This window comes from Varanus komodoensis, unplaced genomic scaffold, assembly GCF_004798865.1.
Source record: "Varanus komodoensis strain SLA01 unplaced genomic scaffold, ASM479886v1 scaffold41, whole genome shotgun sequence".
Classification (NCBI taxonomy): Eukaryota; Metazoa; Chordata; class Lepidosauria; order Squamata; family Varanidae; genus Varanus; species Varanus komodoensis.
This window is the reverse complement of record NW_025335954.1, coordinates 2,940,675-2,966,657: the sequence shown is the minus strand read 5'-3', so window position 1 is coordinate 2,966,657 and position 25,983 is coordinate 2,940,675. Positions and strand designations below refer to the sequence as shown.

Genomic DNA, 25,983 nt, shown 5'->3' with positions numbered 1-25,983 from the left:
TTACTAAACTATTTAATAAACTATAACAGAATACAGTAATACCGTATTTCAACCTTGTAAAGTGAACAGCAGTCAACAGTGGCATTAAGAACCATCATCACTGTCATTAACAAAAGAGAGACTTTAAAGTCTGAGTACTCTTCTAGTGTTCGTTGAACCCATAGAACTCATCATCACTAGAGTCAGAATTTATGAAGCTCTGTTGCTTACAATCACTGACATCACTTTCTTAGGCAGTAGTGGAATTATTGAAGGAATCCATAATCTACACCAGTTATACAAGAGCTGCTGCAGACAATTCAATAACAAATCTAAAAAAGCCAGTAATGTTCACACTGCCTACTAGTAAATAATAGAAAAAAACTTCTGACAAAAAATGAGATATTATACGGTAAATCAAACACCCAGCGGCCTAAGTAGCCTTTGAAGAATAAACTCCATACACGAAGGTAATGCTGTTCAAATATCCACTGATCCTAAAAAAAATGTGTCGGATCAACTAACAGATATTGATCCTCCTATTAACTTAATAAAGCAGGCACCATTCTGATCCATGGAAAGCTTCCTGATAATCACAGGCACATTCCCCATCACTTCCCCATGGGCTTCATTAAAAGACTTGAAAACACACACAGACCTGTGGGCGGTGGGGGTGGGCAGTCCGTCCCAGTCCGTCTCTCCGTGGCGGCCAGCGGGTTAAAGCCCGCGGCTCCTGCTCCGCACCCCTCCCCCTGAGCGGCACAGCTCTCACTTGCGCCGGGGGGGTGTGGAGCAGGGCGTGCCGAGCGCGTGCCAGCCGGGTGGTGCCAGGTGGTGCAGGCGGGCCGGCAGCGTCCCGGCGGTGGTATTGCATGTCCCGGGCATCGGGCACACCATGCTGCACATCTGACAGACTTACTGCACACACACACATTCACTCTATAAGACGCACAGAAATTTTCCCTTTTGAGGGGGAAAACGTGTGTCCTGTAGAGCGAAAAATACGGCACTTTATATAGGTTCAGAACAGTAATCACACACAAAGATTATTGCATACTTCCAGGATGCTAGAAAAAAACCTTGTGGTTATGGTGGAATGTATCAAAGTCAAGAAGTTGAATTGTAAAACAGTGCTGAGTTAGCACATAATGCTAAACCATGGCTTAATGTTCCAAGCCACAGTGAACCTTGGGCTTGCACATCCCTTTCTCCCTCCTTCCTTTGACATGGCTTTGAGATTGGAAGTTTCTGCTTCTGGTTTAGACTAACTGGAGCTTGCCATGATGTTCAGAACCAGAACAGTGCAGCTGGTCTTCAATATGGTTAGTGGTCCATTCCAAGCCATATTTTAGTGGTCTCCAGCAAGGTGCCACTGTGCCTTTGATGGCACCCTCCAGGACTCTCTGCCCCCTTGACTTTGATTTTAAGAATGGAAGTTGGCATGCTGCAAAGCATTAACCTTCAGTGCCAGCTTCATTTCCAGTAAGACCTTTGCCCTCATGTGGACTTCAGTGTCATTCTTAGAAAATAAGAAAAATTAGAAAAATTTTATGTAAGCCATCCCGAAGCTATGCGATGGGATGGCATACAAATACTCTAAATCAATCAATCAATCAATCAATCAATCAATCAATCAAAACATGGCAGGAGGCTACAGCTCAGAGTTTCATTTGAAAGTGTGCCCAGCTAGTTAGTGGTCTTCTAGGGCCTGTGGGGCTAGGCTGGGTGGGAGCAGATTTGGTATTGGAGGCTCAGTCCCACCTCTCCCTTGTTCTCGGTATCATTTACCAAGTTGCTTATCTCGGAGCCTTATCAATTTGCTTTCTGTGAACTGAATGTATTGTGACTACCCTGGTATTATGTATTGTGAATTCCCAGCCATTTGTTGAGATTGCCCACAACAATCAACTTTTCAGATGTTCCCACTGACCCAAAAGGGTTGAAAATCCGGTTCTAGTTCCTATAGTACCATATTGCTAGTCATTGTGCTTTCTAAAAAAGAAGAATTTCACCTCTGCAACAGCAAATGTTACCTTCCAAGAGGGGAAAATAGGGCTTGTTTTCAGCATATTTCAACACGTGACACTGATACAGTATGCTTTATTGAACGCCAAAGGTTTCAGCTCTTGTGGCAAGAAATACAAAATCTATGGGGAAAAACCATGGAAAAAATGAAATTTTGGGTGGGGGGGACAATACTTATTTTATTAGCACTTTTTACGGATCTCAAATTACTTTGTTGACTGAGGACAACCTTCCCCAATCTGCTGCCATCCAGATAGTTTGAACTTCAGCTTCCTTCAGTATAAGGAATGTACAAGGGTCCATGGTCAGGAGTGCTCAGCGTAGTGCAAAATATGTGTGTGCGTGTGGGGGGACAGGTAGGGAGCTTTGCAAAAAAAAAAAGCTTTAGCAACAAAACTAACATTCTTAAAGTTATAATATATATAATGTGATTTGCTCATAGAAGTGTCATTGTGTTTGAAAACATTGAAAGTAAACTTAGTAAATTTGCAATTATCTGAACAAATTATACTTTTAAATTTTAATATACCAGGCATATGTTTTGAGCAAACCAAGTTATACGTGCATTTTAGGTTCCTATTTGATATTTATCCAGAGAAAACTTCAGCAAGTAGTCCCTGAAATAGCCGAATCATTGGCTTCTTATGATCTGCACAGTCAACATCTTTGCTGTAATTTATAAAGCAGAGACTGATTATCTTGTGAAATTCTTTGGTGTCCTCCAGTATCCAACATGTATTTGTCATATGATCTCAAGTGCCTCTTCCTTTTTGGAATCTGGCTTGAACATCAGGCATTTTTTTCCTCCATATTGGGTAGTAACCTTTGTTATAACACCTTGAAGATCACTTTACTTGCATAGGAATTTAGGGCAATGGTCCTATAGTTTTTGCATCTCCTTTCTTGGTGATTGGAATGTATATTGAATGTTTTAAATCTTGAAACAAATCTATTATGCCCAATAGCTGTAGCTGTAGCTGGGTGGCTTTCAAGTTACATCTGTGGGCCATTGTTTTGTTTTCCATATTTGGTGGTACATTCCTGTTAGGATTTGAACTGATTCAGTCTCTGCTGCTTAGGATAAAAAATAGAACTATTCCATCTACTTGTGCGATTTATTACTTCACAATAGAAGCTTCAAAGCCGCTTTCACTTCACTTTCTAATATTACAGACTCTTTCTCATAGGATTCTTCTTTGAAGGAGTTTGTCATCTTTTTATCTCTTCTGTATAGTAGTTCCTTAGGGAAATTCTGCTGCAACATACATGTGGCATACATTAAAGGAATTGATACTTACATTGCTCTGAATTATTGTTTCTGTGAACAAAAATTAGATTCTGAGAAAGATGTATTTGTTTGGTTTTACTTTTACTGCATGGTGGGAGCTGGGTCATCAGTTTGGTTTAGCATACAACAGGCTCTGAAGCCATCCTGCAGGTTGGTGAGTCAAGCTTCTGAAGTTTGCCACATGAACATACATTGGGTCAGAATCTGACAATCATATTCTGGATCCTTTTGCATGACCCAATACTTTTAAATCCAAATATGCAAAAATTTTAAATACATACACACAGCTTGAAAATCAGTTACTGGACCAGGATATTTGGTAACAGAACTAAAGAGAAGGAAAAAGCTAAAGATCAAAAGGATAAATATAAGAGTAAAAAATATAACAAAATAAAGTACTTAATCCTTACCTGGGTTTGATAAATCTTAATATGTGATTACTGCAACTCTGTAATCATTTACTGCTTCTCAGAATATCTGGCAGAACATGAAAGTAATCCACAGAAATAAGTATGCCAGTATATTATGTAAAGGTAATAAGATTTAAACTTGCTTTTTTTTCCTGGTCCATTTTATGTGTAATGCTAGAACATGTTGTTGTCCTGTGCCTTCAAGTTGTCTCCAACTTATGGCAACCCTATGAATTAAAACCCTCCAAAATGCCCTTTCCATGACACCCCTGCTCGTAAATTCAAGCCTCTGGCTTCCTTTACAGAGTAAATTCATCTCATAGTTGGGTAATGCTAGAACATGTTTTAGCATTATTAGCCTGCTCTACCATGAACATAAGGCTCACATGCTCCCTTGAACCCTCTCCCACAGCATGGCTGTAAGGCTATTAGAAGCTCTGCTTCTGTTGTAGATTAACCAGTGTTATGTCCAAAACTTAAATTCTAATTAATCCTGACTATTCTTAGTGAAAACAAATACGTTTCATGTAATTCTTCTATGTTCGATACTACTATGCATGTTCTTACCCTTGGAATCTATGGCCTTCGGTAGACATCATGCCAGCCCATCGTTCAGGAAAGTTAACTATGATTTGGTGGTATATCTGAATTGAGAAAGTACGGTTGTAAATGATCAGTTAAATTAGACTATGGAAACATGCTTAAAGTGAATTTTTAAATGTACATGTGTTAATTATATTTTGGCATTGTGACATTTAATTATAGCTATTGCTTCTCTTGCAGAGGTTATAACTAGAAATTTGAGCATTAAACAGATGATGAGTAAAAGCAGACAAATAGCACTAAAATGGGAAACAAATAGCCTACAAGATTCGTGCAACCTTTGCTGCAGTCCCTTGTTGTTGTATCAATGAGTAGCAATAGCAAAAAAGAAGAAAATAGCTACATGTATAAGCCTCCATCATCATTGATTCTATTATTTTTTTGCCATTGCTTTGTGGTAGTTAAAACAATGAAACCTACTGGGGGTGGGAGGGCAGCAATATTGGCCCTGAGACAGCCCAGTGTTGCTTACCTGTGCTCTAAATTTTAGAGGGAAATAAGGAATTTGTACCCCTTTTTTTTTTTTTGCTGTGGTTCCTCCCACCACTTGCATGAGTTTCCCAACAGATTACCCCCAAGGACTCCCATCAGAAGAAAAAAAGGCGATTTCCTGCCCCGTCCCAAACCATGCTTGTTTGTGAACATTTCTGAATGAATGCCATGCTTCATCTTGATTCCTAAACAGAGGCCAAATTAGCCCGGCATATTTAGATATATGGTTCTGTATCCTTCTGCTATAATAAATTGGAGCTGAAAATTCAGTCTGAGACTTGTGAATCTTAAACTGTAGTTACTTTGACCAAATAATCTTAAATAATGTTCATTAAGCAATCAAGAACACTTTCTCCCAAAGTATTTGTGGAGGTTTGATGTCCTAAAGTTCTTCTTGGCTACTGATCCTGGCAGCTCTAGTTGATTACTAAGATCTAATAACTTCTTCCAATGTTTGTAGTTTAGCCTTGCCTTAACACTTAATTAATTTTGCAGTGTTTATACTGTTTATACTGTTACATGCTTTTGTAGAAGAAGCCACTGATAAACTTGGTATACAGGTTTTTGGGAATAGGCATTGATTTTCTCTCAGTCTTGTACTTTCATGCAGAGGATGGTACAGGAAAAGTTGGCAGGCATGTTATAACAGTGTCTGCTAAAGAGAACTGGCAAGGATCCTAAGATTGGGAAAACAATACTTACAAGATGGTATGTTTGCAGGAGATCTTAAGATCTTAATTTTGGCTCTCACATTCTTTTGGACTGTAAACCCATGAATGGGTTGTGTGAACACAAATGGTACTGTGAATGGTTTGGAACAAGCACCTGCATGTCTTATAAAAGTATGAGCCATACATCTTTCCTTCTTCCACAGAGAGAAGCCAGATTGACATCTATAAAAAAGTGGTACCTTCTCAGTGGTGGCTTTTGTTCTATGAAATTGCCACCTAAGGCATTGGCTCCTTCAGGAGGACAGCTTGAAAACAACATTGATGCATTACAAAATAAGGCTTTGTCTCCATTTTATAATACTTTCTTGGATTCTGTGCACTGTGAACTGAAAAAGAATTGTCTCCTTCCTTTGCTCTCAATGTCTTTCCAAAAGATCCCAGATCGCTCTTGAACAGTATGGATTAGATAGCATGCAGGAGCTTGCAGTGAAAAGAGGGAATTACCTAAAATTAGGTACAGGCACCTTGCATGATGAGCAGATGGCTGTGTTTCATTTGGGGCCACTTCCTTTTCCCATTGTAGCCTCCAGCGCTCTTTCCCATGTTACTGAAGAAGGTCCTGTCACCCTCTAGAGATCTCTTTGAGGGTAGATAGGGCTGGAAAGTCCCATTCAGTGCACTTTTTTCCTTAGGACTTTTAGCCTTGAAGCTGCTGTACCTGCTGCTTCCAGCAAAAAGCTGGAAGCAGCTTTTGAGATTGCATAGTTAAAAAATAAAATAGCAAAAGGCAGCTAACTGGAAATAATAGACTGTTGTCTTCTTCAGCAAGATAAATATTCCGCAGTCTAGTGGTTGTTGATAACAAAGGTAGAATCTGAGCTCTGGTGACATCATTCTAGGAATATTGTTCTTTGGGTGTGAAAGCAAAGTTTCTGTCCCCCATAGTTTAGGGAAATATGGTGGACACTGAGCACTTATTGTTGGAAGTTTCAGAAAATTCTTCGTTTTGTTAGGCAGAGCATAATTGCTTTTTCTAATTGAACTACCATGTGGAAATGTTTCTGCTTTTAGCATCTCTAGGAGTAACAAAAGATGTAAAATGATAAGATGCATAATACTTCTGAAAGAAGTAATATACCATGATACGCTCTTTTGTATAGAGGGGAGAGTCAAACCTGCCATGTCCCCCATAGGTAAGCTTGTAGTGGGTTATTGTCCATGAATTAACTCCTGGCAGATACTTTTCCTTGTGTACTTCACAAGGTTCAGTGAACATTGTGCTGAACTGTATTTCCTTTGATACTGTTAAGGAGTGATATTCTCTTGGAATGATTTCAGAGCGCTCCCTTCCTTGCATTTTTTGTTGGGAGAGATTTTACTACTTTTGCAAGATGGGCTGTGTCTGCAAGTACTTGCCTTTTTGACAGCAAAGTAGGAAGAGGGCTTTTATGGCTATTATAGTCAATGCTTTCGTAGTTTACAGGGAACTAACTTTTTGCATTCTGCCGACTTGTCATTTTTCCTAGTAGTGAGGGCAAGTCCTGTGGCATACACTATAGTATGAAGGTGTCTGCTGACATACAGAATCTTTAGCTTAATTCTGCTAGGCTGACTGGACTTGATGGAATTTTCTGGAAGCAACATGTTTTGGCTCTTTCACGTCTGTCACAGAATCGTGAATCATTTGAGGAATGGATCTGTTTGTATCATGGGTCTGGTTAACAATGGTGTTGACAGATGATGAGGGGTTATACCATTAAGTTAGCTATTGCACATATACTTGATGTTAGTGGTAGGATTTTCTGGAAATGTTTGTCTTGGAAAATTTTCCAGAAAATGGTCCTATGCAAATTAGGGTAGGCTAACTTGCATAAAAAACCCAGTCAGTTTGTGTTGGAAAACCTTCTGATACCCTGGAGCATAATCTAGTACCTAATAATTACAAGTGTTATTTTCTTGTAGTTAGTAAACAACAAAGCCAACAAAAGTATCCTACATTAGTCTGCATCCCAGTACACTATAAATGTTTGACTTGAAGTATTTGAGAAAAACATTTAAAGTATATTTTAATGTGATTTAAATGTTAAATCATGTTGGTGTTTTCACTGGACTACATATAAAAATTAAAAGATTATGGCACATATTTCCCTTAGATTTTTAATATTTTAGTGGGGAGTATAATATGCCAACAACCACACATCTACAATTTGAAATTGTCAAGCTTGCCTTTGCAGTTGGTATCCATTCACTGACCTCATTCACACCACACAACCCATCATGGGATCTAAGCCATCGTGCTTGTTGTGTCATCCAAACCCAGATTGCTTTCCCTGGTGTGGCTTGCTTCCCCCCCGCCCCCACCCAATAAGCTGCTCTGAGAACCCATGGCATGTAGTAGGCTTTACTTTGCCCATGGTGGCTTGGCATGTTGTGTGGACCCAGATGACTAGCCCAATTGTGAATTGTGGGCAATGGCTAGCAAGCCACTTTGCAAGAGCAGCAAAAAATCCCTTGCCACTCTTGCTGAGCTCATCTCAACCACAGCCAGTGCCACTGATAGCTGCCACTGGTTTGCTTACTTTGATTGGGAATGGTTTTAGCTTACCATGGTGTTTTTTACCTTAATGGTTTTTTTCCCTTGCCACCATGGTGTTTTTTTCTCCCTTTTACCTTCTCCCCCACTCCAGGAGATTGCTTTTCACAATCTCCATTTTGACAACCCCTCCGAAGTGCTCAGGCAGTACATTGGAGGGGCTCTCAGTGGTTTACCAGTTCTTTATAAAAAAAATACACCCCACATGTGTGCAACTAGTTCTAGTAATTATAAAAATAGTCAAAATCGGAGGATTCTATAGATGTAGGTATGCTCATTTCCATGAGGGTGGACTTCTTTGGGCCTTCTATGAGTGTACATCTTTTCTACTAGTGCAAAACCAACATTGGATATAGCTTGCCTTGCATACAAGAGTTTGGATTCTCCTGAAAGAAAGGTACTTGAAAGTGACATTATAAAATTTTCCATATTGCTATTATGAAGTCCATATTAAAAGGTACAAAATCAAATGAAAGAAAATATATGAGCCTTGGAAGTTGTAAATGGAATTGCTGGCAACTGGCAACAGTTTGGAATGTGTTCTGATGTCTTGCAAAGTGGGACTTTCTGCTCTGCCCACCAGTTACTCCTGGCTAGCTGAAAAGCAGTTCTTCGAAGCACAGGCTTCTTGAGGGATCCTTAGGTCATGTCTTGGCCCAACCAGAGTCAGCCGTTAATGTCTGAGAGAGTATTGTGTGCATCACTTTGAAGCAGGCAGTTTTGCTTATTTTCACATGTGTTTTTATTGGAATGAAAAATTGGCCTTTCTTACTGTAAAGTGTGATGTTAGGTTTGAAAGTTCTGTTTAAAAATGCATGTCTTGTTTCCTACATGAAAGCACTTTTGATTTGAAGTGCAGCTTCTTAGTCAATGTTGGGCTTTATGACTCAAATGGTGGTAGCTGGAGGATGTGGAGACCAAGGAACCTATTGAGAAGGCAGCTTTCCCATGTTTTTCCCCTCTTCTCCCATCCACCCTTTTCTCATTCCATTTGCTACTCAGAGCCCACTATGGGATCTGATTTCTCTTGTACAGGTGTGTATTAAAGTGGTAGGGCAAATGACAACTTTTATAATGGCTTAATTTATTATTTATAATAAATAAAAATATAATGGTTAATATTATCCACAGCAGCTGTCCATGGTTCTTCCTTTAAGGAATTCAGGGTATCATTTGGAAGGGAGCACTGGATGAATTAGTCTAATTCCAAGTCATGTCACAGTTACTTGTTTACATTTAAGTCAATTCTATCCCTTCAGTAATGAGCAATTAAATGAGCTCTCTACAAAATCTTGGCAAGCATCCTAAAGAAGAATTACTTGTTGTTTTCAAGGTGGACCAAAAGCTACTTCTCCAAATTAAAAAACAAAACTATTTTAACAGATCATAGGTTATCATAGGCATGGCCAGACAGCAGTATTATACAGTATGGGATGGGAAGAAGAGATTCCCATATAGTGTCTCTGGTTGGATATCACTTTCCACTGCTCCCAAGGACATTGTTGGCTGTATTTTCAAAGTACCTTTACTGTTATTTTCAATAGGCATCACCTTATATCATTTGCTGCAGTGTGGATTCCTAAGAACAATGCCATTCACTCATTAATCTGAGAGGTGCGAATCTGGTGAGCTCACTGAAGAATGTGGACCCAACAAAATCCTTGTTCTTCCCTAAGTGAGGTTGTTGCATTTCATCCTTACGACAGTCCTGTGTCATGGCAGATGGGGTCTAGTCCAAGGTCACCCATTTGAGCTTTATGACCAAAGCTGCTGCTCTTCAGATGTTTTGAACTAGAACTCCCGTCATGCCTGACCATAGTCTATGTTGGCTAACTCTGATGGGAGTCACAAGCCGAAATATCTAGAGAGCACCAAGATGGGGAAGACTAGTTTATCCACTAGAAAAATGTTTTAGTTTTCTGGAATGACTTTAGCTTCATTGAATGCTTTTCTGGAATGACTTTAGCTTCTCAGATGCTAAAATAAGGCTTTTTTTTTGCCCATCAATGTCCCTGCCCCATATCTACTTGCCCCATATCTTGTATCTTTACTGCTGCTGATAAGACACTGTTTGAAGAAAACTTCAGTGAAAGCAAAAAAGAATTCCAGTGCTTTATTTTTCTGCAGAAAAATGTTCATTTCCTGAGCTCATTGACAGCAGTGAATAAATACATAAATGAATGCCAATTGCAAATACAGTATTGGGAAAGCTTAGAAGTTTCCCAATTGTAATTAATGTTTTTCAGATGATTATCCTTAGCAAGTGTGTGAGAAACTGATAGATGCCATTCATAGGTAAGGTGATAGGGAGAGTGGGGAGTAAAAACAAACAGTCTGTAGGGAATGCCTATGTATTCAGATTGTTAATGTTCCAAGTTGAAGTAGGTGAGTGGTTCTCAGCAATATATTCACTGTTCTTTGAGCTGCTAAAAATGATTAGTGTATCAACAATTTACTGTTTTATTTTTGTTTACTAAAGACAAGTAAAGTAAGCATGGCTAAATTATATTGCTCCCTAGACCATCAAACAAGCTTTCCAATGCAAATTACCCTGTGCAGATTAGCCCAATTCAAAATCCTCCAGAAAACCCACATCAGTTGCAAACTGTATCTGTATATCCCACTTTTATATAATGGAACTGATAGATGCAGGGTTACTCATCCAGGCACTGACCCCAGACCAAGGTCTGTTTAACTTCAGCAAGGTGGCTGCAGTGTGTACCCCCAAGTAATGCTTTTGCTGAAGTCTGTATAAATTGCATTAGCAGAAAATCATTTACTTTGAGATTGCTTTTGTCTTGGTGGTAGACCATGCACTCACTTACAGTGTAGAATAGAGGACTTCTATTCAAAGTGTACCTAAGCCATGACTGTATGCAAATTAGCTTAATTTGCATTGGAAAAAATCCACATTTTTCCTGAATACCTGCATCACCGATTTTCCTTCAACTGTTTATAGCAAGTATAGTTACCAGCTCTTCAGGTAATCCTCTTATTTAACAGAAGGCTGACCCAATTTGTGCCCAATTTCTTTGTTCTAAAGTTAGTAGAACAAACAAGACTATTTATGACTTGAGCCTTCAATCTAAATGTCTGAATTTGCAGCCACATTTTTATCATGACATAAAGTAAACTAATTTCCCAAGTCTTCTCTCTGTGGCATAATATTCTGAATATATTAAGAAACTATATCTCAAAAAGGTGTTTCTGAAGGACTAGAAAAGAACAAGAGGATATGCAAATAAACCATAGAACAATACTGTCATTCCTTGCTTTCTGCAGCCCCTCATGCTTTATGGCATGTTTGATAATGTTCAGCCTCTCTCAAACACACACCTTTCCTCATTTTTACACTGCTCCATTCTGCAACACACTTCCATACTTGCAAAGGAATCCTATGCATGTTTGTTAGCTCTACAGCCCTCAATGGAACTTACTCTCAGGTAAATATATACAGGATTGTAGCCCTAGTCTCTCTCCATTTTATTTTCAGACCTATTATCTCACTATTTACCTGGTGTCTCCACAGCATATCCAATTGACCTTTAAAACATAAACTGTCCCATTAAAAGCCTTAGTGTCTGGAAATTAAAAGAAGTGAATAAATGGAGGGGAGAGACAAAAGAACAAGTAAACAAGCTGGGATCCCCCCATTATTATCCAGCTTCACCCTTAATCCCGTCAAAGAAACAGAAGAACATTAAGATAGATTTGATTAGCTATGGCAGTGCAAGCAGAGAGATGAATTCTGCTGCTCTGTTGAGTTACCATACTGAAAGGTGGTATGCAATTTCTTAATGTCTCCAGTAGTCTATTAGCTGGTTCACAAGGCAGCAATCAGCGATACTTCACCTCATAAATCACATTAAAATAGCTTTTTATTATGGCTTCTTAAAATACCCAGTTTTTCAAAGAAGTGAGATATTTTAACTAAAGCCAGCTTCTATGTATGAAACATACAGCAAATGAAACTGCACATGCTTTGTTTGGAATAATACCTGCAACATGCTATTTCTTAGCAGGGTTTCTTAGCAGGGTTAATCTGTGGCGGGATGTTAACTCCTAAAATATTGTCAGAAAAGATAAGCTGGGGAACAAGAGTGGAGCACAGATTCTAGGTTCAGAATTCACTTTAGTGAGGTCCACTTAATTGTAAAGGAAAACTCAGCCAAGGGGAGAAAATGTGTCTCGCAGAATGTTATGGCTAAAAGATACCAGGGGATAATTTATCCCTCCTGCCCACCCCCCCCACCCCCAGCTGGCAGGAACTCAGTTCAGAGGATATTGCTTATGTTATCCAAAATATAAAACAAGTAAGGTCCACTAAATCAGAAGAAACTTCAAGGATTGCGCTAACTGAAAAAGACCTTAGAGTCAGTTGCTCCTTGTCTATCAAATCTACTTGGCTCCTAAAAGTGAAAGATCATATCCATTCCTCTTGTGGCCATCTCTGATTCTTTAAGGTGGGGACCGCTCCCCCTACTTTTTCTTTTTGCTAGGTATAGGTGACTAAGATGAGATACCATATGAAGTAGTAGAACTTGGTCTTTAAGTGACTGTGGCCCTTTAACTGTTAATAGGAAGACAGCATGTTATCAGTGCCAGAGAGCTCCTGCTTCTGACAAGGAGGTGGATCATGTCCTCCACAGCCAGCAAGTTTCTGTCCTTTCCACTGAATAATACTCCCCCAAGCCAGGAGACAGCTTCAAGTGAGGAAGTACGTAGGGTCAGGCAACAACATTCTTCACCTGAAAACACAATGGCTTGTACTTCCTTTACATTGTTTAAATATAAGAAAAGCAATTCAGTCTTTCCCAGCCAGGTGTCCTCTAGATATGCTGGACTACAACTGCCCATCCCTCAGTCAGCAAGTCTGGCTGGGGATGCTGGGAATTATAGTTCAACACATCTAGAGGGCACCAAGCTGGGGAAGACTGCACTAATTAATTTCAGTAGCTCAAAGAACTTCACAAGATATGCTGACAACCATTCATCCATTTGAACAGAGTTCAACTCTCTTGTACTACATTTGTTTGAGCACCTTCGGTTTCACTGTCATCTTCCATTTCTCACTGAGACTTGTATGCAGTGCAGTGAAACATAAGGATAATTGCATTAAAATATTAATTCCAACTCTGAATCTGCCAAACTTAGGAAATATTGTATTCTCAGTTGGCATCCTTTCATTGTTACTAAGGAACTTTTGAAATGGAACAATTTTTACAAAATAAAGCACAGGAAAACTATTCCATATCATGAAGAAGCATCCAATGACAATTCTTAGCTGGAGTTCAAGATACATAAATGATAGTTGAGACAATTGATTGTGCCTCTTGGAAGGTGGATGGCTTTGGGAGTATCCTACACATTTTCTGTAAGGCAGTTTCCCCAAAGTGTCACCCTCCAAATGTATTGGGCTACAGCTCCCACAATCCACAGTCAGTATCAACCATGTCAGCAGCTCATAGTCCAGTGCATTTGGATGGTACTGGTAGAGAAGGCTGTTCACAGGACATGGATTGTGATATGTTGGAGTCTTAAGCAGTTCTTTTTAGTTTCTTAGAGACTTGTCCTCATACTTTAAAAGCGCAGGGGTCTTCTTAGGTTGGTAAAACTTAATGCTGGTTGCTGTTACTACTGTTTACCTTTACCATGTTAGAAACCCCTTTTCTAGGCATTATCTTATAAAGAGAATAGTGAGCTATAGAGAGGAATAAGTGAGGCTGCAGCAAAATGTTGCACTGTATCCTCATTGGTTGCACTGTGTTTTGAGGGTGGTTTTACTTCCTTAGAGCCTTTTTTTTTTAAATGCTGTTCCTGCAAATGTTAAGGTTCATCAAGTATGCTTGGACTTTCTTCTGGTTTCTCAGTGGTCCTCCTTTTGGCTACAGTCCAGTCAGTGCTCATAATGCATCCACCTTTAAAAGCAAAAAACTCCCTTTGAAGCATTAATGATATAAAACTCTGGGCAAGCTAAGTCTTCACACTCAATTAAAAAAAGAAAATTGTGGTGAAGTCCTTTTATCTTTTCTGTAGCTGAGTAGAATTGTGTACAAACAGTTCTTTGTGGTCTCTGTATGTCACACACATGGGCTCTGTGCCTACATGGAGTCTGGCTCCACCCAGGTGCAGAGCCTGAATGTATGCATGCACAGATGACCATGTGAAGAATGACAGTCACAGGAAAGCAAGCTGACTTACTTACCTTAGGGTGCAGCTGATGTCTGCATTTGACCATTTTGTGTGATGGGATGAAGTATCATGGAAACCTGAGGGAGCTGCTTCTGTTATAATTTACATGGTTGCATCACCAAGGAGGGAGAATGATTCTGGAGTCTTTAACTTTACCAGAGTGTTGCCTCCATTCCCTTTCTCCCACCTTTGCCTCAGCCACAGAATCATCCCTGAATGTGTAAGCAAATTAGACTTCTAATTTGTCCCAAGGACACTGATCTCTTGGTCTGGCAAGCTCTTTGCCTTCTCCTGCACAATGCTTTCTCATCCCTCTTTGAAATAGGAAATGTAATCTTTCCCCAGGTTTCATAAACTGGAGTTCTACCAGCCTTCTGGGGTCTTGTAGAGACATTATTTCTTCCCTTTTCCTCCCTGCAAAAAAACAGATTGATAGTGTTAAGTAACAAACCTTGAGCTTATGTTTGCCTTCTCCCATATCTGTAGACACAGGGAGAATGAACAGCCACTGGCCAGGGGTGCATAACTTGCTCCAGGACCTGCAGCATTTCCAGAAGATGATCAGGCACAACAAGAGATGGAGTGGAAGCACTGAGGGGAGCAGAATGGGCATGTCAGCTATGATGAGGTGCCCAAGTGACACTTGGGGGTGGCTGACCGAGGATCGGCAGTGGTGGAGATGAGCGCTGTTCTGCTCTTCCTCCTCCTGAGGGTGCAGAGGAGGTGTTTCTCCAGGTTTTTATGGAGGCAGAGACAAATTTGAAATACGTGCAACATTTACTTCCTTCTCAAACCTACAGTCATTTTACTGCTTTAGCAGCATTAAGTACATGATATATAATTTGGCATATAAGATTATGTTCTTCGGCATATTTATGAAAATTTTAGAGTAATTTTGTTTAATTTTTTTTAGGGCAAAACCCTCCCAAGGCAGCCTACATAGAAGAATCCTATTTATGTTTACTCAGAAGTAAAGCGTTCTGCGTTTATTGGACCATAGTCCCAGGTAAGAATGAGATTCTAGCCTCCAAAGTACAAATGCCTTAGTTCTTATGCAAATGCTGAATATATACAATAGTAGGAGGAGAACTGCTCATTGAGGACCTTATGTCAACTACATACACCTTAACTTTTCACCATCTGGAAAGCTGCAGAAAATCAAAGTGGAAAATAGGACCTGGAGATGTTTGTAGTAAGCAGTGTTGTGTTGTTTGGACAGAAATGGTACTCATAGTGTAGTGTTGGACTGGGATTTGGGAGATCTGACTTTGCTTGCCTGTGAAGCAAACTGTGTGACTTTCAGATAGTCACTGATTTTCAGCCTAATCTAGTTCACAGGGTTGCTGTGAACAAGGGCAGTGCTAGGTGCCTAAAAGGTCTGTGGCTCAGACCCGGGCAAAGCATGGGTTATGAGAGGAGAAGGGTCATCCCATAGAGCTGTTCCAGAAAACAATTCTTTGAGCCCCTGTTATCCCACTTCACTACCAGCAGGCCATTGCACATAATCTTTTATGACCTTTTTATTTCATCAGTATTTTAATAAGTTTTAATATGGTATTTTTAATATTATATTTTTAACTGCAGCCAGAGTGGGTCAATTTGTTTATGTTGTTGACACTTTGTTATAATTTGTTTATATTGATATTTGTATTTTATTATGTAAGCCGTCCTGAGGCTTTTGCAGTAGGACGGCATATAAATATCACAAATATAAACAAACAAATAAATAATCCAAAATCTACCTTTTGGCACAAGCATTGTCACTTCTTTAAGACTGTAATTGCAAAACAGTGGGGGACACTCCATGCAAGCATAATAACGGCAATAACATTCTAAGCGTCAAACACATAAGCCATTTTTGGAATCCAGGAGCAACCCATTACAAAACAGAGTCGTCTCTGATGAGGATGTTAATGATAATACTGTCTCGAGAGCTCCATGCAAAAGCATTCAAACTGCTGGTAAGCATGACCCAAAGTTTGAGTACCAATATATCCATCTCTTTCAGTGAGCCATGACACTCTCTAAACCTCAACACAACAGCAAGAAGTATACATGACATAGAAAAGAAATCCATTTTATAAATGCCTACTCTGCAGCCAGAATGACTAGATCATTCAATAGTTAAGCATGGCCACAAGTTCTGACTATATCAAAAATCCACCCCATAAGCACAATTTTTGCACTGCAGTATTTTGCCGAAATATTCATCCCCCTCTTACTTTTCCACATTTTTGTAACCTGGAATTAAAATTGTTTCAGTTGGCATTGGTGCCACTTTGATGTTCACATCAGTACTGTGAATATTTTCACTGTGACATAAAAATTAAGCAAACAGAGAACAGATGGCTGTGTAGAGACTCAGGGTTCCCGGCCTAGTATGCATCCCCTCTTGCTATCTCTGGTTTTCAGAGTAAAGGGGAGTAGTATAGGACCATGGAAGCTGCCTTACTTTTTTTACAAGAAGAAAAAAGATGGTGCGTGTGTGTAATAATAAATACTGTTACAATATTAAGGGCCACCTGTATATTTAAATATTATAACATCATTAAAAACATTGAACATTCCAGCAGTGTGTTATCATTCTCTTACATAAAAAGTTCTGTACCATCCATTTTAAGTAAGTAAAACCTTACTTGTTCCAGGAAAAATCATTTCCCCTAAACTTCCATTGAGAGCCCTGTTTGATAAGAATGGAAAACTGTTTTCCCACCAAATGTTCCTGGGCCTTCATATCTCTTTACTTGGTAGTAATCTATACATCTGGAGACATGGTGATAATCTTCCTGAAAGTATATCCCTTTAGATTGTAGATAACACATCATATACTTAAACGTTCTTGTTCTCTTAGAAGGGAGGAGGCGGAGTTGATGATTCCCCCTGTTTCAGTCTTAGGAGAGTACTGAATCATGTAGTACCTGACCTCAAAGAGAGCTCCTTTCCATGCATGACTTTGCACATTATGCTTTGAAGAAGACCTTGAGTCTTAATGAGCTTTTTAAAAAGTATTGCAGTCCACATAGTTGCTAAGGTGTTGTGTTGAGGGGTGCAGGGAGACTACTTTGTCTTCTCAGCCAGACATGTACATGCACAGAGTGGTCTGGGAGGATTAAACAATGCTTGTAACTCTTCCAGTAACTCTGGGTGTCACGTCATCTGCTGGTGTGGAAGGGTCCTATCTAATTGGCTCCTATCTCAGTGACCACTGTGTAAAGAGAATAGTGTCCCGGACCAGATGGACCTTTGCTGTAATACAGCATGGTTCTTATGTTATTGTACGAGAACAGTATTTTTAGAAGTGTAAGTCTCTTCCTTTACTTTTTCCTAGCCAAGGGAAAAAATGCCTGGGTTTTATTTGTAGTTTTAGTTAAACAATAATATCAAATTTGCTGATTCAAGAATACAATTAAGAGATTTTTTGTTGGACTTCTGTCTGTCATTGAAAAGTTCGGCTGATAGAATGTCCTTTCTTTTTTCCTAAATAGATGGGAAAAGCCACCTCAGTTAAAAGCAGAAACTATATTTTAGTAGAGGGAGTATGTATATTCCAAAAGTCCAAAAGTAGATTTCAGTCCATGTCTGGTTCTTGCAGTACCACCATATTGGACATAATGAAAACAGTTCTGTAAAAAGTGATTTGATGCAAAGGCATTATATTCCTAAGTATCCAGTCATAGACTTGTTCTCTGTGATACTAAATTTAGACTTCATTGAAGCAATTTAATCAGATTAAATGTAATATAATCTGACTGCATGCTTGGATGAGTGCATGAGTCATATTTCATATGTTTCAAACTCGATTTGAAAGCTCCAACATGACAAGGGAGGGTGGTTTGAATTTTTGTTTAACACCTGGCTTTTAAGCAAAGCTGTCCTTCTCACCCATTAGAACTGTCATTTTTGGGGAGGCAGACTGAAATGTTGGTTGTTTTCTCTATCTGATGGCTAGTTCAAAAGTCCTGTGCTGTTGCTTCAGTATACTTGTATATCTCACAGTTTGAGTGGGGAGGGAACAGTGAAGGAAACTCATGTTGTTTTTCATCTCCTGCTTTTAAGAATGTTGTTAGTGGCAGCATGACTTTGAGTCATTTTGAGCTGTAACAAACCAACAAAACACACTGCCTGTGAATAGAAAGGCGAATACAGCAGCTGCGCAGGAAATGCAATATCTACAGTGTGGACATGGTTCTGCTTATCCTTGTGTTGCTGCTGTATTTTCCTATTCCTGTAAGCTGTAACTTCAGATGTGTATATATGTGTGAGAGAGTGGAATGTAGAAATGTTGGCGGAATGAGACTGTTATAAGCTGTCAGGGGAAACACACTAGTGGAGAGAGAGGAGATGCTGTTCCACAGCCTGGCAAAGTTTATCTCTGCCTGTAATTACAGATTGAGGTTTAGGAGGGCTTTGTGGCTGCTTTGAGGCTTGTATGTGGTTTTCTCAGTAAACAAGATGATCATACAAGTGACAGACTGCTGCCAAGGTGTGATTTGTAATTCCGTTAAAGCGTTCTGTATACAGTTTGACTGTAAAGAACTGAATTGCCTTGGTTTACCCTTACCATTACCTACAAGCAAGTGAACCAGATTTGTTTTGCTTTTTATTTCTTCCTTCTGCCTAGTTTTAAACCTGCTCTAAGCCTTTTTGCATTTTTAAACCTCCCAGATGCTAAAATGATGAATATTTTCCCATTAATGAAGTGGGCGAAGGTAGAGAGCGCAGAAGGGCAATATATAGTGATACAGTAGAGTGTTGGGTTAAGACTGGGAAGACCCAGATTCAAATTCCTACTTGTTTACGAAACATAATAAGTGATGTAAAAGTAACAGATAGGTTTGTATCCCTTGACAAAGACTTGTCTGGTAGTCAGTTGAAGCAAGTAGTTTGTTTTTTCATTCCCTGGCTTGCTGTTTCCTTCCTCCTCTGCCTGCTTCCTCCCTCTTCCCCAAATGGCATTGCAGGATTGTAGTACTGGCATGCAGAGCCAGTACAACACTGCTCTTGCCCACTCTCTTTGTAGCCTCTCCGAACAACCCATGGTTCTGTATTTGTCTGTAATTACAACTCATGGTTTACTATCCAAAAAGTCAGGCATTTTCTTTCTGGACTGCTTGTGTTAACATCATGATTTGTTACACAGCTGTATTCACATATCACAACCAATATATGATTCAGCAACCCAAATCATGGGTCAGGTTTATATGTGAACTAGGCTGTTGGGTAACCTTGGGCCAGTCACTCTCAGCCCCACCTATTCACAGGTTTGTTGTGATGATAAAATGTGAGGGGGAATTGACGGTGCCATATTTTCTGCCTTGGACTTTTTGGAGGAAGGTTGGAATGAAACATTAATAAGGAAGAGTCAGTATTTTGCCTTTAAGTCTAATTCTGTCTAGCTCAGATATAGAAATTACTGATTTTGACATTATATATATAAAATCTTGAGGCAGTCCAGACTGTAGATGCTATATAGTCTATCTGTTAAGATAGAAAAATTATTTCCATCTCCATTCCCATATGTTTGGGAACAATTCTGTGTTAACCTAGATTCTTCTTTTGTAGTAGTTGCATATCTTATATTTTATCCTCTATAATCAAACAAGTGCCATAGGTAGTTTTCTGCTGTCTTTGTAAGCATACACAGCTAGTCCAGGGCAAGGGTTGACTGACTTGTTTTTTAAATAGCACATGCAGTCTCAACAGTTGAATCCATATAGTGCTCCAGTCTGTTTTTAAGATAGCAAAGTAGGCACATGTTCTCTGAATCTTTTAACCTGTACTCTTGCTTGAGGACATATTAAGTGTTTTGTGTAGGCAAACAAGTCCAAGAGTTTTTGCAAGAATCACCACAGGCAGAAGAAATTATTATCCATCAGCCAGTTAATATTGGTCCACAGGGAAACAACTCATCTACCTCCTGCACACCTCTACTCTAGAGCATTGGTCTCAACAGATGGGTCGGGACCCACTACTGGATCACAGAGCAACACTGCCATCCTACAATTATATGGTAAAAGTTTGGGGTGGGGGACACACACACAAATTCACATTGGGACTAAAGGTAAGACCAGGCTCTGAAAAAGTTAAAACACTACAGCTCTAGAGTACTTTAGTTAGTCCTATAAATACCATGTCATTCTGTATGAGTACTGCCTTTTGAATGAATAATTGTTTTAAATGCCAAAGAGATGTTTAACACATGATGCTTGCCGCATATACACACAAAAAGCATGACATATATCCATTGTAACTTGGGAGATGGATATGTGCCTTTATTTCACAGCATTGGCAGTTGGTCATCACATTTAGAATCCCTCAAATCTCAGTTTGCCATGGCATTCAAATTGGCTAACTGTACTCCTACCAAACCAAGTTTGCAAGTTATACTAGTTTGATATAGTAAACTGCTGGATACTAGTTTGAAGGGATTGCTCAAACCACAGACAGACAGTTCCAATATTGTGGCAAATGATGCTGAGGAAACTAGGATCTCTTCAATACAGGGACTTGTGAGAAGGGAAGGGTAACATAAGAGTTACTTCATCCTCCAGACGATGACCTCCTGACTATAGCCAGTGTGAACACCACAGAAACAACCATTGCAGTCATGTGCCTTATCCACTGTGTGTTTCATTAAACATACCATCATGCACACTCATATCTTGCATCTAATCAGGAACAAGCTAGTATATTCTACCTCCTGGATTTGCACATGCTAAAAGTATTTGCATGTTTAGTAGTCCTTGGAGAACTTGTCTTCCTGGCTTTTTAAAATCCTACAATGACTGCATTTTGCTTCAGCAGTAACATTTGTTGGCTTCCAGCAGACAAGCGCCTCAACTCAAATTGAGAGATTATTGGGAACAACATAAACAGCTGCAATATGTTAATATAGCAAATTCCCTGAAGAGATAATGTTTACTTTATTACAGCTTTTTAAATTTCACTGTTAAAACAGTGGGTAGATGGAACAAGAATTTACATGGTCGGGTTTTCTTTTATTTACTCTTTTTTTATTAATAAGAATAGCTTCACTTACAGCATAATAGGACTGATGCTTTGTTATTCTTGGCTATAGTCAGTGACTCTTGCCATCAGTCTTCCAGTTTTTCCACTAGGGAGTTAGATTATGGCCTTGTAAAATGGAGCACCACTCCTATAATCCCTTAATTAATTACAGTTTTCTCTCTCTCTCTCTCTCTCTCTCTCCCACTGAAAATATCACTTGTGCATCCAGAGGACTTTGATTTATTGCTGCATGATTTTGTTGTACACGACTGTGTATCTGTGGGATCTCTTTATAAATGGGTGCATCTGCTTTGTGGTGTGAAGGGGAACCAAGAATCTAGTATAAGAGCTTCATCTACTTTCATTATAAGGATGAAAGGAAATTGCATTAAATACCAGCAATCTACACCCTACAACCAATTTGAGGACTGAGCTCTGTTAAGCAATATGGAGGGCAGGAAAACTAGAACAGTTTAGGCCAGGGGTCCTCAAACTTTTCCACCAGGGGGCCTGTTGAAAGCTGCCAGTGCTGGGCGCAGGCCAGAAAGGTGGTGCCGGCAGTGTGCAGGCCGGTGCGGGGGCAGCACATGTGGGCGCACGCACTGAGACGGGCGGGGTGTGAGGCGGGGGCAGGCATGCGGCATGAGGCGGACACATGAGGCAGCAACTTGCTCATTTGGAGATCGTTTTCTCTGAGTGCTGCCTCCCCACGCACAGGCCGAGGTGGGCAGTGAAGGGTGTGCCCGTGGGCCCGGGTGCACGCATGGCAGGTCCAAATGGGCATGGCGGGCCAGATAAATGGGCACAGTGGGCCAGATCCAGCCCCGGGCCGTAGTTTGAGGACCCATGGCTTAGGCCATCCTGGCTTTTCCAGCTTTTTCACTTTATTGGAGCATGAACTTTTTGAAACTCCTGAAGCATGTCCCTCCAAATGTCAACAAGTAACTGAATATTTTGGTTGGGCAGGGTGGGGTGGTTGCTTGTGGTGGGGACTGCTGTACAAATGTACCTTGGAAAAAGATCCTTACAGGAAAAACTTGGCAATACCAGTCCTCTGCTCACCACCACCCTTTCACCTTCTATTTTGCACTGCAAAAGATGAAGTATGTCTGTGGTGAGTCTAGGATTGCGCCTCTGGCACAAGCTTGCATGCAGGAACTGCTCATTTTTATCAAACTCTGCCTGGCAAGAATGAGGAGAATTCTCTTTCCCTTTTCTGCCACCTAAAGGGATAGTCCATGCAAATATCTATAGTATTGTTACCGAAGAGAATGGCATTCCTGAAAATTGCTACAGCATCGGTACATTCCCTTTCTGTCTTATTTGGCTTATTTAATAATTTTCTGTCTTCTTTCCCCCCTCTCCTTTTTTGTTGTTGTTGTCATCCTGTGTAGCTCAGCTGTGGAAAAATATGGGAGACGACAGGCCATTTGTGTGCAATGCCCCAGGCTGTGGACAGGTACGTTTACAGTATACTTTATGGCAAGTATGTCGTTGTGAATCAAAGTGGCTGTTTTATCACTAAGGCAAAGAGTTTAAAGCCAGTGCTTTACGTGATCACTGGAGGTAATCAGATCGAAGGATTTGCAGTGTGTAAATCCAGGTTACGAGCAAGTGCAAGGGCTCCAAAGTAATGAAATTTGCCTGGCTTTTGTGCTATATTTGGTGTTCTGCGGATATTCTCTCCACCCTACCCCCTGATAATATCTGTGGGTTTCAGAAGAGGTAAATTCTATCCTCATCTGTAGTTAATATATAATAACACTGCTTATTTTATTTTTTGCCTTGTAAGTCTTATTTAACCAAAGATGAGTTATTGCATCTGTTAACTAATGGACTATACTTTTGAAAAGCAACTTAGAATTACTTTCATTGTATCTATTTATAAAATGCATATATGGTTCCATAACAGTTTACAATAAAATACCATATATACAAACAATCAAATGGCAAACGCCAAGAATAAACCTGCAGCTCAGAAACTGAATTTGATGCTGCTGTGTGAGCCCCTAAATTTCAGGGGTCTGTTGGGAACTCTAGTGATAATACTTTGGGCTCTTTTTGCTAGTTTACACAGCTCAGGGGTTCACATTTTTTCTATCAGTCATATGAATGTGTTCATTTTTAAATGGAGAGATAAACTTTCTTTTTGGTGATGGTTATGGTGGTGAACTTTCTTAGAAGCTTTTGCCATTAGGTAACTTTAGCTGGGTACTAAATACTTTCATGGCATCTTATTGTGTGCGTGGTGGCAGTACCACTCTTGCATACAAATACAAACCCAAAGAATTCAGTTCTGGCTATGTGCTTCAGCTGCTTTGCCCAGACATATTCCTCTATGTAAGTATACCTGTTTGTGTAATGAGGTGGATAATTCACTTAAATAATAAAACAAAATGGTGGATTTTAATATGGGAAAGTGCACAGGTTAAAGCTGTTATCTTATACATACTCACCTAGACATCTCATTGAATCAGTGAGGTTAACTCCTGAGTAAACATAAGCCAGACTGGACTACTTCCATGTGATAAACTGAGTTTATGATGGGTTGAAACTGGTAAGAGGCCAAACTTCTTGCAATATAAAAGTATGCTATAGAATTTGTATTGGACCTTCCTTATGACATATGTTAATATGAACCCTACAATATACTGATCTGTGACAGATAAAAGAAATGAAAAGAATATGAAGCATTTGTGATGACTGGTTTATTTCAAGTCTGAAATAGAGCTCCTCCTTCTCTCCCTCTCTCTCTCCAAACAAAACAAAACAAAAAACCCAAAACAAAACACACACACAAAACACAATTTTCTAAGGAAACCAGTGGAGCATACTTCAGCTTTTTTCTGGCTGAATCATCTTGCAATTTGTATATACTTAACTGTGGGCATACTTGAAACTGACTCTCTTTTTAAAAATCTGAGCGGTCTTATACATTTGATAATTTGTCAGTTGTTGTCAATTGGCAGTTTGTTATTGGTTGACACGAACTTGCTTCCTCTCTTTTTTAAACAAGTTAGTTAGCACCGTGTATTGATACACTCCCCTCTCCCTATTGCTAGGTTCAGGGCAATACAGGGAAAGGGAAAATTCAGGACTACTGCAAGTGTTTCTGCATATCTATTGTGTGTTTATATTTTGTAGAAGAGAGAAATGTTTGTCAATACTTAGTGGGCATGGACACCTGAGGTATGCATCTGTTTCATGGAGCATTTTGCAGCTTTCAGAGAAGTGTTTTTAAAGATGGAGTTGAGAGGTTGCTTCTATTTACCCTTTTCCTTTCTGAAAGTAAGGCGGAAGGAAATTCATTCTGATGTAATTTATGCATATCTATTTTCCTCCAGTTGGAAATTATTTCCTAGGTATGGTATGTTGGGGGCTCAAGAATATACCTATTATTAAAAGACAGAAGTAATTTCATTGTACCCATCTTTTTTTTTTACTTAGACTGAGAGGGATGGACTCTCTTCTGCTGTCACTTAATTGTATGAAATATTTTTTTGGCAACTTAAGACATCAAAAGCACGTCCACTGATGTCCCCAGGGATTCTTTCTTACTAGTATTAAAATTAAGAAGCAAGAAGAAAAAAACGAGCAAGTGAAACAAGTTGCAATGTAAGCTGAAAAGAATCACTGCCAACCCTTTTCAGTTTTGGAAACTGATAACAATGTGAAATGTCCATTCAGTATTCCAATGGCTGGGGTGGGCAGTTAGTTCTTGCTGTTAGCCGATTGCTTTATTCCCAATTCTTTTCCATAATACTCTATTTTTTGTAAAAGTGTTGCTGTTAATTAGAGGTATGATGGTTCAAAACTGATTTCAGTGATCTTCTTATCCCTCCTCCCCATAATCCAAACTACTGGGATTTTAATGGTCCTGTAAACATGTTTTTCGTTGCTAGGTCTTTAATGGCTGTTATTTTTGGATTCTGTACATGATCACTTCCCAGCAGTAAGCTTGGTGTGATACAGCTGAGTTCTAAATGTGCTGCATATACTTCTTTTAAAAAGATTCTGCTGAAGGTCGTTTATCTAGTTTCTTTTCTAAGAGGACAGGTGACAAGTCTTTCCATTCCTCTCCACATTCTCCCCCTCCCTACCTCTACTCTGAACTAGTAGCTCAACAAGAATTTGTCCCTTAAGGAGGGGGAGTGGGGGTAGGGATCTAAGATAGGATTATGTGTAGTCGTGAATTAAATTTATGTGGCTTTTCTTTATAGAACCTGAAGGATCCTATTTTTAAAAAGGGAAAATGCATGGCCTCTATGGTTGCAAAGAAGTAATAATAATGAGCAAGTGTCTGTCTTGAATCAGGTCTGAAGTATTTTAGTTTACACCCCCAGCCTCCTGCTTAAAGCCACATGAAGTATTGATGGATCCAGTTTAATTTAATAAAGAATTCTTGCTTGCTTACAGCACACTCTTATGCATTTTTACTCAAACATAAACCCAACTGATTTCATTGAGGCCTACACCCTAGTAACTGTGTGTAACCCTGCAGCTTTAGAAACTAAATGTGAAGGTCTTTCAAGACACCCATTAACACTGAGCTGCCTAACCAAAGACTACCCCCTCCACATGTGCCATCTAAGTAGTAGAAAGTAGACAGCTATAGGGAGTCCTCTGTGCAATAAGAGAGCTCCTATACAGTGAAAAAAGAATGTTCTTTCAACAGCAGGAAGCAACATAAAAAACAGAAGCTACAGATACTGTCAAGTACTT

At 39.6% G+C, this 25,983-nt stretch overlaps 1 protein-coding gene across 4 annotated transcripts in view; it reads left to right on the top strand.

The window, feature by feature from the left end:
* Positions 1 to 25,983, top strand: part of ATF7 (activating transcription factor 7) — a 119,734-nt gene that overhangs the window by 13,691 nt on the left and 80,060 nt on the right. For 2 of the 4 annotated variants that reach the window (XM_044443353.1, XM_044443354.1), the window contains 2 exons: positions 15,167 to 15,259; positions 22,656 to 22,720. In XM_044443353.1, the coding sequence (XP_044299288.1) occupies positions 22,673 to 22,720 (48 nt within the window). In that variant the 5' untranslated portion in view covers positions 15,167 to 15,259; positions 22,656 to 22,672. The remainder of the gene's footprint in view (positions 1 to 15,166; positions 15,260 to 22,655; positions 22,721 to 25,983) is intronic. The other 2 variants (XM_044443356.1, XM_044443357.1) reach the window with 2 other exon arrangements.